Source organism: Conger conger, chromosome 19, assembly GCF_963514075.1.
Source record: "Conger conger chromosome 19, fConCon1.1, whole genome shotgun sequence".
Lineage (NCBI taxonomy): Eukaryota > Metazoa > Chordata > Actinopteri > Anguilliformes > Congridae > Conger > Conger conger.
Window position 1 is genome coordinate 7,125,489 of NC_083778.1, and position 14,374 is coordinate 7,139,862.

Sequence of the window (14,374 nt, forward strand, 5' to 3'; positions counted from 1 at the left end):
AAAAAAATACTGAGTCAGTAGTGCACGGTATTTCTGAAGTAACAAACGGTCTTCTCACCACCTTTTCTCCCCTCTCTTCTCCTGACCTCCCCTTCGGTTTTCTGATCTCAAAAACTGTAAAATCATCGATAAAACATGTTAATGTCACTAGTTAGCCAGCAGCAAATAAAGTTTCCAATTCCTTCGCTAACTTTACCGTTAGTCCGCTAGCTATCGAGTGCGTGCTATATCACCCACAGAGTTTGCAGACCAACAAACAAATTGGGTTTTAAATCTTTCAGTTCGCCAATATAAGAGGAGAAATAAAAGGCAAAAACAGTTGTCGATTTAACTTACTCGAATAATCTCAGGAAAGTCTCCCCGCAAAACACAGCAGAATCCAAAGCGAACGGTTCCAACTTCGCGCACGAGGAGAGAGCCTTGCATTCCTATTGGCTGCGTGCATTCAACAAGGTCAAACGTTGCGTGCCGACGTGCAGATTTGAAATTAATAAAAAGAAAGTTGACAAACTGAACCAATTTTAACTGTAACGGCGCCCCCCTGAATTCCAGCCCTGTATATTACAGCTAAGACAACTTGTGGGGTTTACTCCAAGTAATACAGGCGATTAACTGTGGTTCTCCAAGGTAAACGGCTCAAGTTAGGTTCTGAAACAGCTGGTACCTGGTTGACCAGTTCAGACCAGCTCCCAGCTCGACATGGTTGAACGGTTTATACTAGCTCCCAGCTTGATATGGTTATACCACCTTAAGCTATGTTTTGAAACAGCTGGTTGACCAGCTACCAGCTCAGACAATCTACCAGCACCAGCTGGTTGACCAGCTCATACCCAGCTAGACCAGCTCAATTTTCAAGCAGGGAAATTCACATTTTATAGAAATGTCGGTGGTGTCTATTTTTCGTAATACTCCATAAAGTTCTCTCATCATCTGTTTGAGTTCCACTGGAAAGTGTACCCTCGCATTTGCCCAACTTTGAGGCGTTTGCATTGGAGGAGAACCAGGAACAGTAGTTGTGGTTGTGACATTTGTGTGACATCATGCAATCGCTCAAAACGTCACAGATTTACGAAGGTACAAGAAGTCAAAGCAGTACACAGTACAAGTTCGTTTTTTTCATTATTTAGATTATATTATTCATTTGAAATTAATCTTCTGAGGTGGAAGGGAGATACAACCTACAGAGTAAATATTATTACAACACTCAGTGTATTGAAGATGAACTCTGGTTTATCTGAAGCTTCCACAGTTGCAGGGATTTGACTTCTGAAATGTGTCCTATTCCGGAAGGGTCCAGAGCAGGCTCTCGCTACAGGTTTTTGCCAAGCTGGTGAACCACAAGCCTAAACTCAAAACATTATTTTTTTATACACAAACAATCAAAATAATATGCTCAAATGTTGCTCAAAACCTCTTTTATATTCTTTGTAATTTGCAATTCAAGACACCCCCACAATGTTTTATATATAAGATTGGGATTTCCATGGAAACAGATATAAATATATGGTATCTATATAGCGGACATACATATTCAGTCATACATATCATACAGTTATCTACATGTGAGTTCACAATGTCTGGACATGATGGCCATCACAGCATTAATCAACACAGCCCCACCGCAAGACTCTCGCTCCAAGAAAGGCCCACAGCCAGAGTATGAGCAGTGCTTGGACAGTTAAGGACTCCTGTTGGCAGTACCAAGACTTTGTACCATGTTTTTTTTGTTGTTTTTTTTTCCCCGTTTTTTCTTTTTTTCTTTTCAATAGACAGCAGTGCCCCTCCTTCCCAGACTCGGTATGGCTGACAGACGCACACAGATCTAGAAATAGACAAGCAAGAGATCACACGGGTAACATCCAGTAGAGCTCCGCAGCAGGGCGTGGACATAGCTCTGTACAATAGCAGCCAGAAAGCCATGAAAAGCAGGTGGCGGTATGTACATGTTAGTTTACAGGAACAATGCTTTTCGGATTTACATCAAATATTTACACCTTCCTCCTCCTGGCATTGGGTCACACTCCTCACACGTGGTGTCCCGTCGTTACGGGGCAGCCCCCGTCTTTATAAATATTATAAAGGGCCGTGTTTGTCTTCCTCAGCACGTCTTTTCCCGCTGAAGGTGTGTGGTTATACGTGACACGGTGAAGCTACAGGAGACTGGCACATTAAACTGTCTCAGGAACACTTAGCGCACACGTGTGATAGCAATAGGGCTCTAAACTCTGGATCCAGCCTGGTTTCCTCCTCCTACCAAGAAGCCTAAAGGGTGTGGAAACTCCACCGCCAGAGGGCTACTGTGAGAGCCGTAATGGACGCTTGCTCAGTTTTGACTTGCTAAAGTGGAATGGTTTGTACATTCGGGTGAAGTGAAACACGGACTCATGACGTCAGCACTCTAACACAAAGGGTGGGAGCGTGCAGTTTACTTGGACACAATTTTCACCACACGGCCAAGCAAGCAGGTTAGTAATGTCTTGTACAATGTTTGGCATCATTACCTATACGTCACACAGAGGTCCTAAGTAGCCTCACCTCCCTCCCAGAAGGAACAGTAACTATGGTTACAGCATGCTGAATGTTCCCAGGAGTTTCTGTACAACCGCGTCAGGAAAGAAAGTTCTTACATTGCGAAATGAATTGGCTGAGCAGGATAAAAGGTATCAAAGTGTTCACATGCACGATGATGTCACAAAGAGAGGGCGTGATGTCACACGGAGGTGTCAAAAGAGTCAAGACTCGACATGGTCACAGTTGCTTACTGTGGACTCGTGCAGAAAAACGATGTCTAGTCCAATTTTCACTGCTCACTGTCAACCAGGAACACTTTCTGTTTTGGGACATTCCAACTGTTTTACAACAGGCAATCAAAAGAAAAAACAACCTTCTGTCAGTATTGAGACCCTCCATTCGCCAGCAACAGTTCTTCCACAAATGAGTAAAGTTTAGACATTTATGTCACTGATTGAATACATGATCTTGATTAACATGTACCAGTTATGCATATTGTTAGTTTGGCCAATCTCCATTAAGTAAAATGCCATTGAAACACTGGCAATACCGTATAAACAATGAACACAAACAAAAACAAACAAAAGGACAGAAGATGTCGACCGAGGACACAGCCGAGCTGATGGTCTTGCGGCCCGGCAGTGATCGTTTGGAACAATGTGCCTTGGCGACAGATCAGGAAGCAAATGGATAAGAGTTTGTTTTTATTCATAATTGATCCGAGCCGTTCCAAGCTGCCGCAGAACATTCCCACAGCGTTCCTGCAACAGTGTACTGGTGCGAGTGCAGGTCTGGATCACGCTCATCCGGAGATGTGTGTGGGCTGTGGGAATGCTGTGCCTCAGCCAAGCTCCGGCTCCAGATTCCAGCTCTGGCTCCAGATTCTAGCTCCAAATTCCGGCTCCAGATTCCGGTTCCGGCTCCAGATTCCGGCTCCAAATTCCGGCTCCAGATTCCGGCTCCGGTTCCAGATTCCAGCTCTGGCTCCAGATTCCGGCTCCAAATTCCGGTTCCAGATTCCGGCTCCAGCTCCAGGCTCCTGGCTCACACTATGGAGCCCTTGGAGGAGGAGAGGTGTATGGACTGGATGCGGGTGCCCAGGGTCTTCTCCAGGTCCTGCAGGACGTTGGTGACCGGGGCCTCCGCCGGGGTGTCGTACAACAGCTGCTTGAAGGCCTCCACCTCTATGAGGACCACCATGTTCTTCAGGAAGTAGCCTTCAATGTAGGCCGAAAGCTCAGCCGATCCTAGGAACTGAGAGCGAGAGAGAGAGACAGAGGGAGAGGAAGAGAGAGAGAGGGGAAGAGCGAGAGAAGGAGACGAACAGGGAGAGGGAGAGGGAGCATGAGGAAATATACTGCAGCAGTGCTGGCAATGACAATGCCAGACAGTCTCCACACGAGGGCAGGCTGGAGACTTAACCGGCCAGGAGAGCGCAGCACCAGGACCAACCTTGGCGTGGTTGTATATTTCCACACAGGTCTCTGTGTTGATGTTCTTGGAGCAGATGATCTCACAGTGTCTCTGGAGGGCTTCCAGTTGGAAGAACTTAGCAGCAGAAAGAAGCTGTAAGCACAGAGAACACGGGGTGAGCCAATTTGAGCTCAGCTCAGTTCAGCTCGGCCACGGTCTCTTTTTGCTTTTAATTCCGGCACAGGTTATATCAGCGGGAGAAGACAGCTTCTATGCGGCCTCGCCTACTAGCAGCTCACAAGCGAAACTAATGTCTTCACCATGTCAACATCAACAGAAAGGATAAAGCACTTATGTTCTGTTTTTACCTGCCTTACCTCCATGATCTCTGTGTTCCTAATGTGTAGAGATTCTGTCCCTCCGCAATACAGGTACTGCATCACCAGCTGCAACACAGAGACACTCATCATCACCATCATCATCATCATCATCATCATCATCATCACCACCAAGATCATCATCATCATCATCACTGTGACCTTACACACCAGTCTCATCATCATTATCATCATCATCACTGTCACCATCATCCCCTTTTCTTATCATTATTTATCTTTTTCAGTATCAATCTGCTGGGCAATTTCCCTTTTCAGGGGCAAAAAGTGAAATTTTGGAGAGCCAATGGTCTCAGTCCTATTTTACCTGGAATATGTTGTACTTGACATGGCTGATTTCAATGCAGGTGTTTTCGGCAGCAGGTCTGTTGGAGAGGAGAGATTTAAACCTGGGGGAAGGGGGGGGGAGAAAGGGAAGGAGGGAGGGAGAAAAGGAGACGTTAGAAACCATTAAGCCGTAGATCCTTTTCTCATCCAAGACATTGAGCCCTCTGCCAGGTTCATCATCCCCCTACACCACCACAACCTACAAACGATCAAAGAAGCCCTATCTGATTTCAAGCCAGTCATGTTCTCATTGATCATCACCTAAACCTAGCCTTCCTCTCCTCTAAATCGATACTTTCCTCTTTCTCTTGATTGCTGGCTGTTTTCTTTTTCCTACAAAGCCATTTACTTTTCTCCCCCTGCAGGACAGGAAACCCACTGTAAAAAAAGTTTTTAAACTTGGAGTTGGGCCCAGGATTATCCATAATGAATTTGTATTGCGTAAACATCTTGCATACGTGCCATGCCTAATCCTTTTTCCTGTGTCAATAAATGACAAAACGAAATAAAAATACCTCATCGATACATCCCCTGAAGGACAAACCCCATTGATAATCAATATGTCGATTAAAGTGCTTGATTACATTTCCAGCCTCCCCACTGGAGTTAATGTCAAATTCAACAGCCCTGTAAAATGGAGGATAAGTCCCCCAATGCCATTCCCCTTCCTTCCTACCGTGTAGCAGGGCTGCATTCCGATTCATTCATTCATTCATTCATTCATTATCCTAACCCGCTTATCCTGAACAGGGTCGCATGGGGGCTGGAGCCTATCCCAGCATACATTGGGCGAAAGGCAGGAATACACCCTGGACAGGTCGCCAGTCCATCGCAGGGCACACACACCATTCACTCACACAATCATACCTACGGGCAATTTAGACTCTCCAATCAGCCTAACCTGCATGTCTTCGGACTGTGGGAGGAAACCGGAGTGCCCAGAGGAAACCCACACAGACACGGGGAGAACACGCAAACTCCGCACAGAGAGGCCCCTGCCGACGGGGATTCGAACCCAGGACCTCCTTGCTGTGAAGCAGCAGTGCTACCCACTGCACCATCCGTGCTGCCACCATTCTGATTCAGCTCTTCATAAATTACACAGAGGCTGAACCCCATTTTCCAAATAAAGAATGTTCATGAATGAAACGACCAAAACCTGAACACATTGGCCTGGCCTGAATGTGACTGCAGACCAACACCTGAACATAGACTGACAAACCCGCGGCAAAGCTCAGGGATCAGGAAATCAGGGATCTCAAGTCTACTGCTTTTAACCTCTTTGATTTAAGCCAATGATTATCCAGACACAAATCCTGAGACCCTGCTCGTATCCCAGCGCGTGCCTCAAAACTCACCTGTTGGAGGCAGTAAAGAGCAGGACTTTGTGGGCATAAAAAGGCTTCCCCTCCACCAAGAAAGTCACATCAGACATCTCCTTGTTGTTGAGAAAGTGAGGATCTGAAACAGGAGAACAATATTTGAAATAGCTGACAATCATAGCCCATCATCAACATCATTTAATTTCTAAAGATTTGGTATCAGCTCAACTAGCTTCACAAGTGTAGCAAAGCAATTTCAAAATGTCAGCTAAGGCCATGAATTGGTGAAGTATTAAGAACTGAAAGGGGTGAACAGTGAAATATGGAGCCGGGGCATTCCTGTTCATCTCACTCCCCAGCTGAACAGACATGCGTAGGAAGTGATGTGCTGACCTGCGCACATGGTGGTCTCTGCTAAAATTCCCCCCAAAACTGCACCCGCCACTCTACCCCTGCCCCGCCCGCACAGAGCCTACCCAAACGGGACGACTGCTTCCTCTTAATTTCAGTCAGCTTTGGAATGGGGTAGGGCCCGTAGCACTGACAGAAAATCACCGACAGCTGCTGGCTGATCACCTCGTTCTGAGAAGAAACAGAGAGGGAGAGAGAGGGGGGGGGGGAGACAGAGAGGGCGAGAGAGGGAGAGAGGGAGAGGGGGGGAGAGAGACAGAGCGAGAGAGAGGGAGAAAGGGAGAGAGAGAGGGAGAGAGGGAGAGAGAGGGAGAGAGAGAGAGAGGGAGACAGAGAGGGCGAGAGAGGGAGAGAGAAAGAGCGAGAGAGAGGGAGAAAGGGAAGGAGAGAGAGAGAGAGAGGGAGTGAGAGAGGGGGGGAGACAGAGAGGGCGAGAGAGAGAGAGGGAGAGGGGGGGAGAGAGACAGAGTGAGAGAGAGGGAGAAAGGGAGAGAGAGGGGGGGGGAGAGAGAGGGCGAGAGAGAGAGGGAGAGGGGGGGAGAGAGACAGAGCGAGAGAGAGAGGAAGAAAGGGAGAGAGAGAGGGAGAGAGGGAGAAAGGGAAGGAGAGAGAGAGAGAGGGAGAGAGGGAGAGAGAGAGAGGGAGAGAGAGAGAGGGAGAGAGGGAGAGAGAGAGCCAAACAGACATTAATGCAGGAGCAGGTGCTTTCGCTGTGTCTGCCCACTCGACAGGTTGTGGAGCAACCCCTGCAGACAGCCAAAAACAGCCCGTTGTCATGGGGATCAGGCATGACGACGATTACGAGAACCATAAGATTATTAGGAGGAGCAGGGGGGCCTTCTGTTGACAATGGAAAAAGAAAGGGTCCTCTCTCTTTTTAATTCTCATCCAAATGTGCACACGTTCCATCCTGTGACAATTTGTTTCAATCAGATGTGATTTTTGCTGGCTAATCACAAGTAGGCTAGTGGCTAAGATGCATTACTGAGACCCAGAAGGTCGGTGGTTCAAGGCCCGATGTAGCCACAATAAGATCCGCATAGCTGTTGGGCCCTTGAGCAAGGCGTTGGAAAACATGGAAGGCAAGTGCAGTATAGCCAACTCCCTCTGAAGTAGCTCACATTGTAGCGAGTCAATCTACAACCCTATTTAGCCCCTAATACTGTGGAATGTACCTCTTTGATCAGTACCTTCGCATTATCTCCCCTACCCCCTCCCTCAGTCCAATTTCCCAAACTTGTTCCTCCCCCGCACCAGATGTAATCGCCCCCCCTCCCCACTTCCTGTGATGTGTTTTCATTTATGACAATGGCCATTTGGTCCATTGTTCCCATTGAGGGACAGGGTATAAGTGTTTACATTCTCCCTCAGTTGTTAGTTCTCATTAATCTGTACTTGGGGAACAGAACCACTAGTTCCTCTACAATATTAAACTCCCCATTTCAAACAAAGACGTACCTGCATTTATTTTTCTCCTGACAATCATACGAGGAATACACTTCACTCTAAAAATTCTTAACTCTTAATCTCCAGGGGGGATTGTCCCGTGCTTAGTCTCATCAACTGTAAGTCAGCTAAATAACACATTATTAGTATGATTATTGTTATTATGATAATTATTATCAGTATGGATGCAGAAGTCCACCTTGCTGGCGCGCAGGATCTGGAAGAGCAGGGGCAGGCCGTCGGTGATGAGCTCCTGGGTGTACTCCTCTTCCTGGATGCAGCTGAACTCCTTCAGCAGGCCCTGGATGAGAGGCCGGCGGTGTTGCAGGAAACAGGTGCGCAGGGATTCCAGCCAGGTGTGCAGGGTCCAGGGCACACCTACACACAGCACAGCGAGCTTAGACCCCATACCTACACACAGCACAGCGAGCTTAGACCCCCACCCCCATACCTACACACAGGACAGCGAGCTTAGACCCCATACCTACACACAGCACAGCGAGCTTAGACCCCATACCTACACACAGTACAGCGAGCTTAGACCCCATACCTACAATCCTCAAACCCATCGCTACTGAAAGACCTCTTCCTCACACCTAATGATGACGATGAACACTCCCATGTGCATTTTCACACCTGAACCCTTTATCGTCTCAGTGCCTCCAAGGTGAGTATTAAACACATGCAAAAGAAAACCGCATGTCTAGTTATGAGTTATGAGCATGTCTCATTATGAGCACAATAATACTGGGTTATTTTAAACACACATTAAAAGTTCCCATTCCAGCTGTGAATGTCAGCAAATAACAAATTACCAAGGGCTCACTGTAGCCACGCTCTGCTTGATTAATATACGCTGCGTTTGTCAATCAAGTCGTCATTAGACCTGTAAACAAAGTGCGCGTACGCAGGCAATTCCGGAAATTCCCTAGCCTACGTCTCCCAGAGATCATTTCAAGGTTAATGACAAGGAAGTTCTACAGCATGAGATTCTGATGAAATGCCTGATGGGAACTGTATTACGCCACCCAAGACTCCTGTAATACAATCGTAAGACTGGTTTTTGCTAAGCATGACAAAATTGTAAAAAAAAAAAAAAAAACAATTCATGATTTATGAAAAGGAATCAAGCAATATTTGATAAGATTTGTACCACCGTCAGCATACGGAAAGACATAGGGATTGCACTGGGCATGCCAAATCTCTCCTTTAGTGTGCAAGTGGCACAAACACTGGCATCTAGTATTCATATGCTCCATGGGAAAAAAGCAAACATTTCATGTTAAAAAGATAAAAACAACATGTGGAAAAGGATTAGTGTAGCCTATGAAGTTTTCCCTGCTGAACATTCCAGCTACGACCAGCTGGGAAGTCTGAGCTGGTGTAAAATGGTTTAAGCTGTGTTTTTCGACACTTCTAGCAGGTTTAGCTGGTTTCATAGCGGGTCAAGGCTGGTCTCTAGGTGCAAAAGGCTGGTCAAAGCTGGTAGAGTAAGCTAGTGGTCAATCTGGTGGACTGGCTGACAATATAGGCTGGTCAGCTGGCGAACTGCGGGTTTACCGCCTAAAAGTGTGGAAAACAGAGCTTTAACCAGACAGTGAACTATGTTTGCAGCAAACAGTTGCTGTTACTGCTGAACATTCCATTTAGCCACCAGCGTCTATATTTAATACAAATGGATGAGACTTAGATGCAGCTATGCCAGCTAACTGATTTGTTGCTTACCTGTGGTTTATTTTTAAAGGTAAGAACAAATATCACATTGATTAAAGTATATTATAAAAGCCAAATGACTGCCAACTTTCGTTCCCTATGTGTTTTCCCCATTGCCAGCCATTTACCATGCACTACTTTTTCAAACTGTTAGGAAATGTTTTTGGCGACAGAAAAAAGGTTTGAATACGTTGGTGAACGTTAGCGAACATTAGCTTTAGCGGCTCAGGTATGAATATGCTGGTGAACGTTAGCGAACATTAGCTGGACCAGGCTCAGGTTGAATACGCCAACGGACGTTAGCGAACATTAGCTTGAGCGGCTCAGGTTGAATAAATTGGTGAACATTAGTGAACATTACATTAGCTTTAGCGGCTCAGGTTTGAATGTGTTGGTGAATGTTCGTGAACATTAGCTTGACCGGTTCAGGTTGAATACGCTGGCAAACGTTAGCGAACATTAGCTTTAGCGGCTCAGGTTGAATAAATTGGTGAACATTAGCGAACATTACATTAGCTTTAGCGGCTCAGGTATGAATACGCTGGCGAACGCTAGCGAACATTAGCTTTAGCGGCTCAGGTATGAATATGCTGGTGAACGTTAGCGAACATTAGCTTTAGCGGCTCAGGTATGAATATGCTGGTGAACGTTAGCAAACATTAGCTCGAGCGGCTCAGGTTGAATAAATTGGTGAACATTAGCGAACATTACATTAGCTTTAGCGGCTCAGGTATGAATATGCTGGCGAACGTTAGCGAACATTAGCTGGAGTGCTCAGCAGGGGCCGTGGTCGGGGGCGTGTTATGGTGGGGATGGGGAGGCTGACCCAGGCTGCGGATGTCGATGGTGATGTCCACATGGCCGTGCTCGGCGCTGTGGTACATGGCCTCCCTCAGGGCTCGCAGTTTGGCCTTGCCTGTGCGGGCCGAGTCGAGCTGAGGGGGCCGGGCCCCCCCCAGCTCCGAGCCCTCCGCCAGGATCTCCTCCAGGGACAGCACGTCCCCCTTGCCCTTCTCGGCCTGGGACAGCAGCTTGCGGAACACGTTCCTGGGGCGGGAGAGATAAGCGCCACGTCAAGTGTGGGAAACTATACCGTGCGGTGCATCATCCAGTGAGTGCGCACTACAGCCAGTGAGTGCGCACTACATCCAGTGAGTGCGCACTACATCCAGTGAGTGCGCACTACATCCAGTGAGTGCGCACTACAGCCAGTGAGTGCGCACTACAGCCAGTGAGTGCACACTACATCCAGTGAGTGCACACTACATCCAGTGAGTGCACACTACATCCAGTGAGTGCACACTACAGCCAGTGAGTGCACACTACATCCAGTGAGTGCGCACTACAGCCAGTGAGTGCACACTACATCCAGTGAGTGCGCACTACAGCCAGTGAGTGCACACTACATCCAGTGAGTGCGCACTACATCGAGTGAGTGCACACTACAGCCAGTGAGTGCACACTACAGCCAGTGAGTGCACACTACATCGAGTGAGTGCGCACTACAGCCAGTGAGTGCACACTACATCGAGTGAGTGCACACTACAGCCAGTGAGTGCACACTACTTCGAGTGAGTGCGCACTACATGTCAGGAGTGTGCACCATATGAGTGTGACTGATATATGTATGTGCATGTACTGTATATTCTGGGTAGCACTCGTGTGCGTGTGTGTTTGTGTGTGCTTGTGTGTGTATATTGTGTATTGTGTGTGTGTGTGTGTGTGTATGTTGTGTATTGTATGTGTACGTATGTGTATGTTGTGTATTGTGTGTGTGTATATAGTGTGTTATATGTGTGTGTGCAGCATGTGTGTATGTTGTGTGTGTATGTATTGTGTGTGTGTGTGTGTGTGTGTGTGTGTGCATATAGTGTGTTGTGTTTTATGTGTTGCAGCGTGTGTGTATGTTGTGTGTGTATGTATTGTGTGTGTGTGTGTGTGTGTGTGTGCAAATAGTGTGTTGTGTTTTATGTGTTGCAGCGTGTGTGTATGTTGTGTGTGTATGTATTGTGTGTGTGTGTGTGTGTGTGTGTGTGTGTGTGCATATAGTGTGTTGTGTTTTATGTGTTGCAGCGTGTGTGTGTATTGCGTGTGTGCAGCCTGTATGTGTGCAGTGTGTGTGTGTGTGTGGGTGCAGTTTGTGTATGTGTAGTGTATCGCGTGTGTGTGTGTGTGTGCATATAATGTGTTGTGTTTTATGTGTGCAGCGTGTGTGTGTGTGTGTGTGTGTGCGTGTGCGTGCAGCATGTGTGTGCAGCGTGTGTGTCTGTGCGTTACCTGTGTCCATGTGCGGCATGTGCTTTACCTGTGTCTGTACACAGCGTGTGTGTGTATGTGTGTGTGTGTGTGCGTTACCTGTGTCCATGTGCAGCATGTGCGTTACCTGTGTCTGTACGCAGCGTGTGTGTGTGTGTGTGTGTGTGTGCGTTACCTGTGTCCGTGTGCAGCGTGTGTGTGTGTGTGTGTGGGGGCGTTACCTGTGTCCATGCGCAGCTGCCAGGCTGAAGGAGTTCATGTCCCCCTGGGGGGCGGTGGAGATGCCGTTGCGGTACATGGTGCCGATCATGGGGTCTGCCCCCCTCTCCAGCAGCAGGCTCACCAGCTCAAAGTTCCCTGCACACACCCAGACACCACACCTCAGTCCCAGTGCACACACACTTTCCCACTGCAGGAAAAGGGCGCACTTCATTTGCACTTCTATATTACAGCCCTATGTCATTGAGATAAAGGGTTTTGGTGTTAACTCAAGGTCTCAGGTCACGACTATGCAGTTAGAATGTTCTTTGCTGAACATTCTGATGCTGATGTCACAATCATTCCTGGTGACGGAAAGCAATGGAGTTCTAGAACACCGACTTCCGAATTCTGAACTGAATGAAAAAGATTCCAAAAGATCCTGACCCTGAATGAGGGTTTAACGAGGGACAGCGGGGCGTTTCTGCGGTAACGAGATCTTTGTGACGTACCTGCGGCGGAGGCCAACTGCAGAGGGGTTTCGGAGTAGTTCTCGTCCCCGTCCTGCAAAGAACCCTCCACATTGGCCCGGGCGTCCAGCAGCAGCTAGAAACAAAAAAGGGAAGGGGCTTTTCACTTTTCATCAGGGGGGTGGGAGACCAAACTAAGCTGTAAGGCCTCTCCCCCCAAGGTTGAGACTGACACAACACAAGCCTGGCTGCACTAGCGTTAAGGACACTAGTGTTTAGGACACTACTGTGACGGGCCGCGTAGCGGTTAGCTTGCCCCTTCCTTCCTTCCTCTTGATCTGCCTCTTTGGGAAGCAAAAGGAGATGACAAGGGGATTCACAGCACTTCTGACTTCTCAACACTGGCTAGCCATATCGTGTAAAGCAGTGAACCTGGAGATCTGCTGTCCCCTAGGTTTTCATTTCAGCCCCAACTTGGCAGCTCAATGAGGCCCCCCTGCTGTTGACTTTGAGGTGCGCTTTGTTGAGGCTGGAGAGAAAACATACAGGACGGTAGACTCGGGAACCACTGACGTATGGAATATGAATACCTGAAACGCTCTGGCCCAGGCACAGACTAGCCTAGTTAGCCTAGCCTGGGCACTGACGGTTAGCCTAGCCTGGGCGCTGACGGTTAGCCTAGCCTGGGCGCTGACGGTTAGCCTAGCCTGGGCGCTGACGGTTAGCCTAGCCTGGGCACTGACCTTGGTCTGGCACCAGAGGAACTCTAGCGACAGCCAGCCGGCCAGCATCCCTCCAGCATGCAGCGTGGGCCGCTCACTCACCTGAGCACACAGGAGGGCGGTCTCTTGTGCATGCCCCACAGGTAAGAGCAGATAAACCCCCCTCTCTTTCCCTCTGGGCACAACCTGACTGCGGTGTTTCGGTTGACCCGACCTCCCCTCTGCGCCCCCTGGTCCTCTCAGACCCCAGATGGAGGAGCGCGAGGAGGGCGGTGCGGGCGGAGAGGGGGGCGGACCTCCTCGCCCCTCACTCCCTCCATTTTGGCTTTTTTTTTTTTTTTAGAGTGCGAGTCCCTTCCATTATCATTTTCAAGAAGCACAATTCTCACATCAACATTCAAAAAAGGTATAGAAAAAAAGACTTTATCAAGATCAAGGATTTAAAGAACAGGTCGGCCATTATTATTATGATTTGCGCATAATAATAATCAGATTTACAAGAGAAGTCGTTGTTAAGAGAATGGAGTTAAAGTTAGTAGAATCACAGGCGGAAACGTGACTACCTGCACGACAGGGACGTGTCCGTGTAACACAGCGAATGTGAGTGGGGTCCCCTGGCGTGTTTCGGGATAAACTGAGGGGCACTTGTGTACTGTGTTTGGCACCTGGGAAGTCACAGGTAAGGTTGAGGAGAGAAATACAGCCATTATAATACTGAAAAAAAACCGCCGGGGCGCACAGCATGCGCGGGAGAAGCGGGTTGGGGCTAACTGCGGGTTCACTCAGCACTGGTCCACGCTAGCTTCCTCCTCTCTGCTCTGAAGCATAGTAAACACGCTGTCTCCGCTCGATGCTACGCTACGCTGCTACCACACACAGCCTGGGTGGGGTGGGGTGGGGGGGGGGTAGGGTGCAGGGGGCCGCAGGAGGGGTGGGGGGGTGGAGGGCGGGGGGTGGTTGCAGCCCGGCCGAGGGGTGACTCATCAACTCAGCTCCCGTCGTTGGGTCGCCTCCTTTCAGAGGTCAAAGGTCAAGGCTGACGCTTTACAGCTTATAGTAAAAGTCTCGCCGCCCGCGCAGGGCGTGAACTTCGGAGGAAATATGACTCAGATGGTTACCGCTAAGTGAATCACATTGATTTTAAATGTCAGTTATATTCATATGATCTCATTACGCTGGGGGGATTGGTA

At 48.3% G+C, this 14,374-nt stretch overlaps 1 protein-coding gene and 1 long non-coding RNA gene across 4 annotated transcripts in view; both read right to left on the reverse strand.

Annotated features, from left to right (window-relative positions):
- LOC133119414 (uncharacterized) overlaps nt 1-453 on the reverse strand; it is a 17,162-nt gene extending 16,709 nt beyond the window's left edge. Inside the window, exons 1-2 of the long non-coding RNA XR_009706524.1 lie at nt 337-453; nt 59-114 (exon numbers count right to left, since the gene is read on the reverse strand). This is a non-coding gene — a long non-coding RNA (uncharacterized LOC133119414). The remainder of the gene's footprint in view (nt 1-58; nt 115-336) is intronic.
- A 757-nt stretch (nt 454-1,210) lies between these two features.
- Nucleotides 1,211-14,374, reverse strand: part of btbd11b (BTB (POZ) domain containing 11b) — a 136,943-nt gene continuing 123,779 nt past the window's right edge. The window contains exons 7-17 of one of the 3 annotated variants that reach the window (XM_061229561.1): nt 13,748-13,849; nt 12,505-12,598; nt 12,016-12,151; nt 10,365-10,585; nt 8,025-8,203; nt 6,445-6,550; nt 6,005-6,107; nt 4,627-4,708; nt 4,302-4,370; nt 3,964-4,077; nt 1,211-3,765 (exon numbers count right to left, since the gene is read on the reverse strand). In XM_061229561.1, the coding sequence (XP_061085545.1) occupies nt 3,556-3,765; nt 3,964-4,077; nt 4,302-4,370; nt 4,627-4,708; nt 6,005-6,107; nt 6,445-6,550; nt 8,025-8,203; nt 10,365-10,585; nt 12,016-12,151; nt 12,505-12,598; nt 13,748-13,849 (1,416 nt within the window). In that variant the 3' untranslated portion in view covers nt 1,211-3,555. Of the gene's footprint in view, nt 3,766-3,963; nt 4,078-4,292; nt 4,371-4,626; nt 4,709-6,004; nt 6,108-6,444; nt 6,551-8,024; nt 8,204-10,364; nt 10,586-12,015; nt 12,152-12,504; nt 12,599-13,747; nt 13,850-14,374 lie in introns of all 3 variants that reach the window. The other 2 variants (XM_061229560.1, XM_061229562.1) reach the window with 2 other exon arrangements.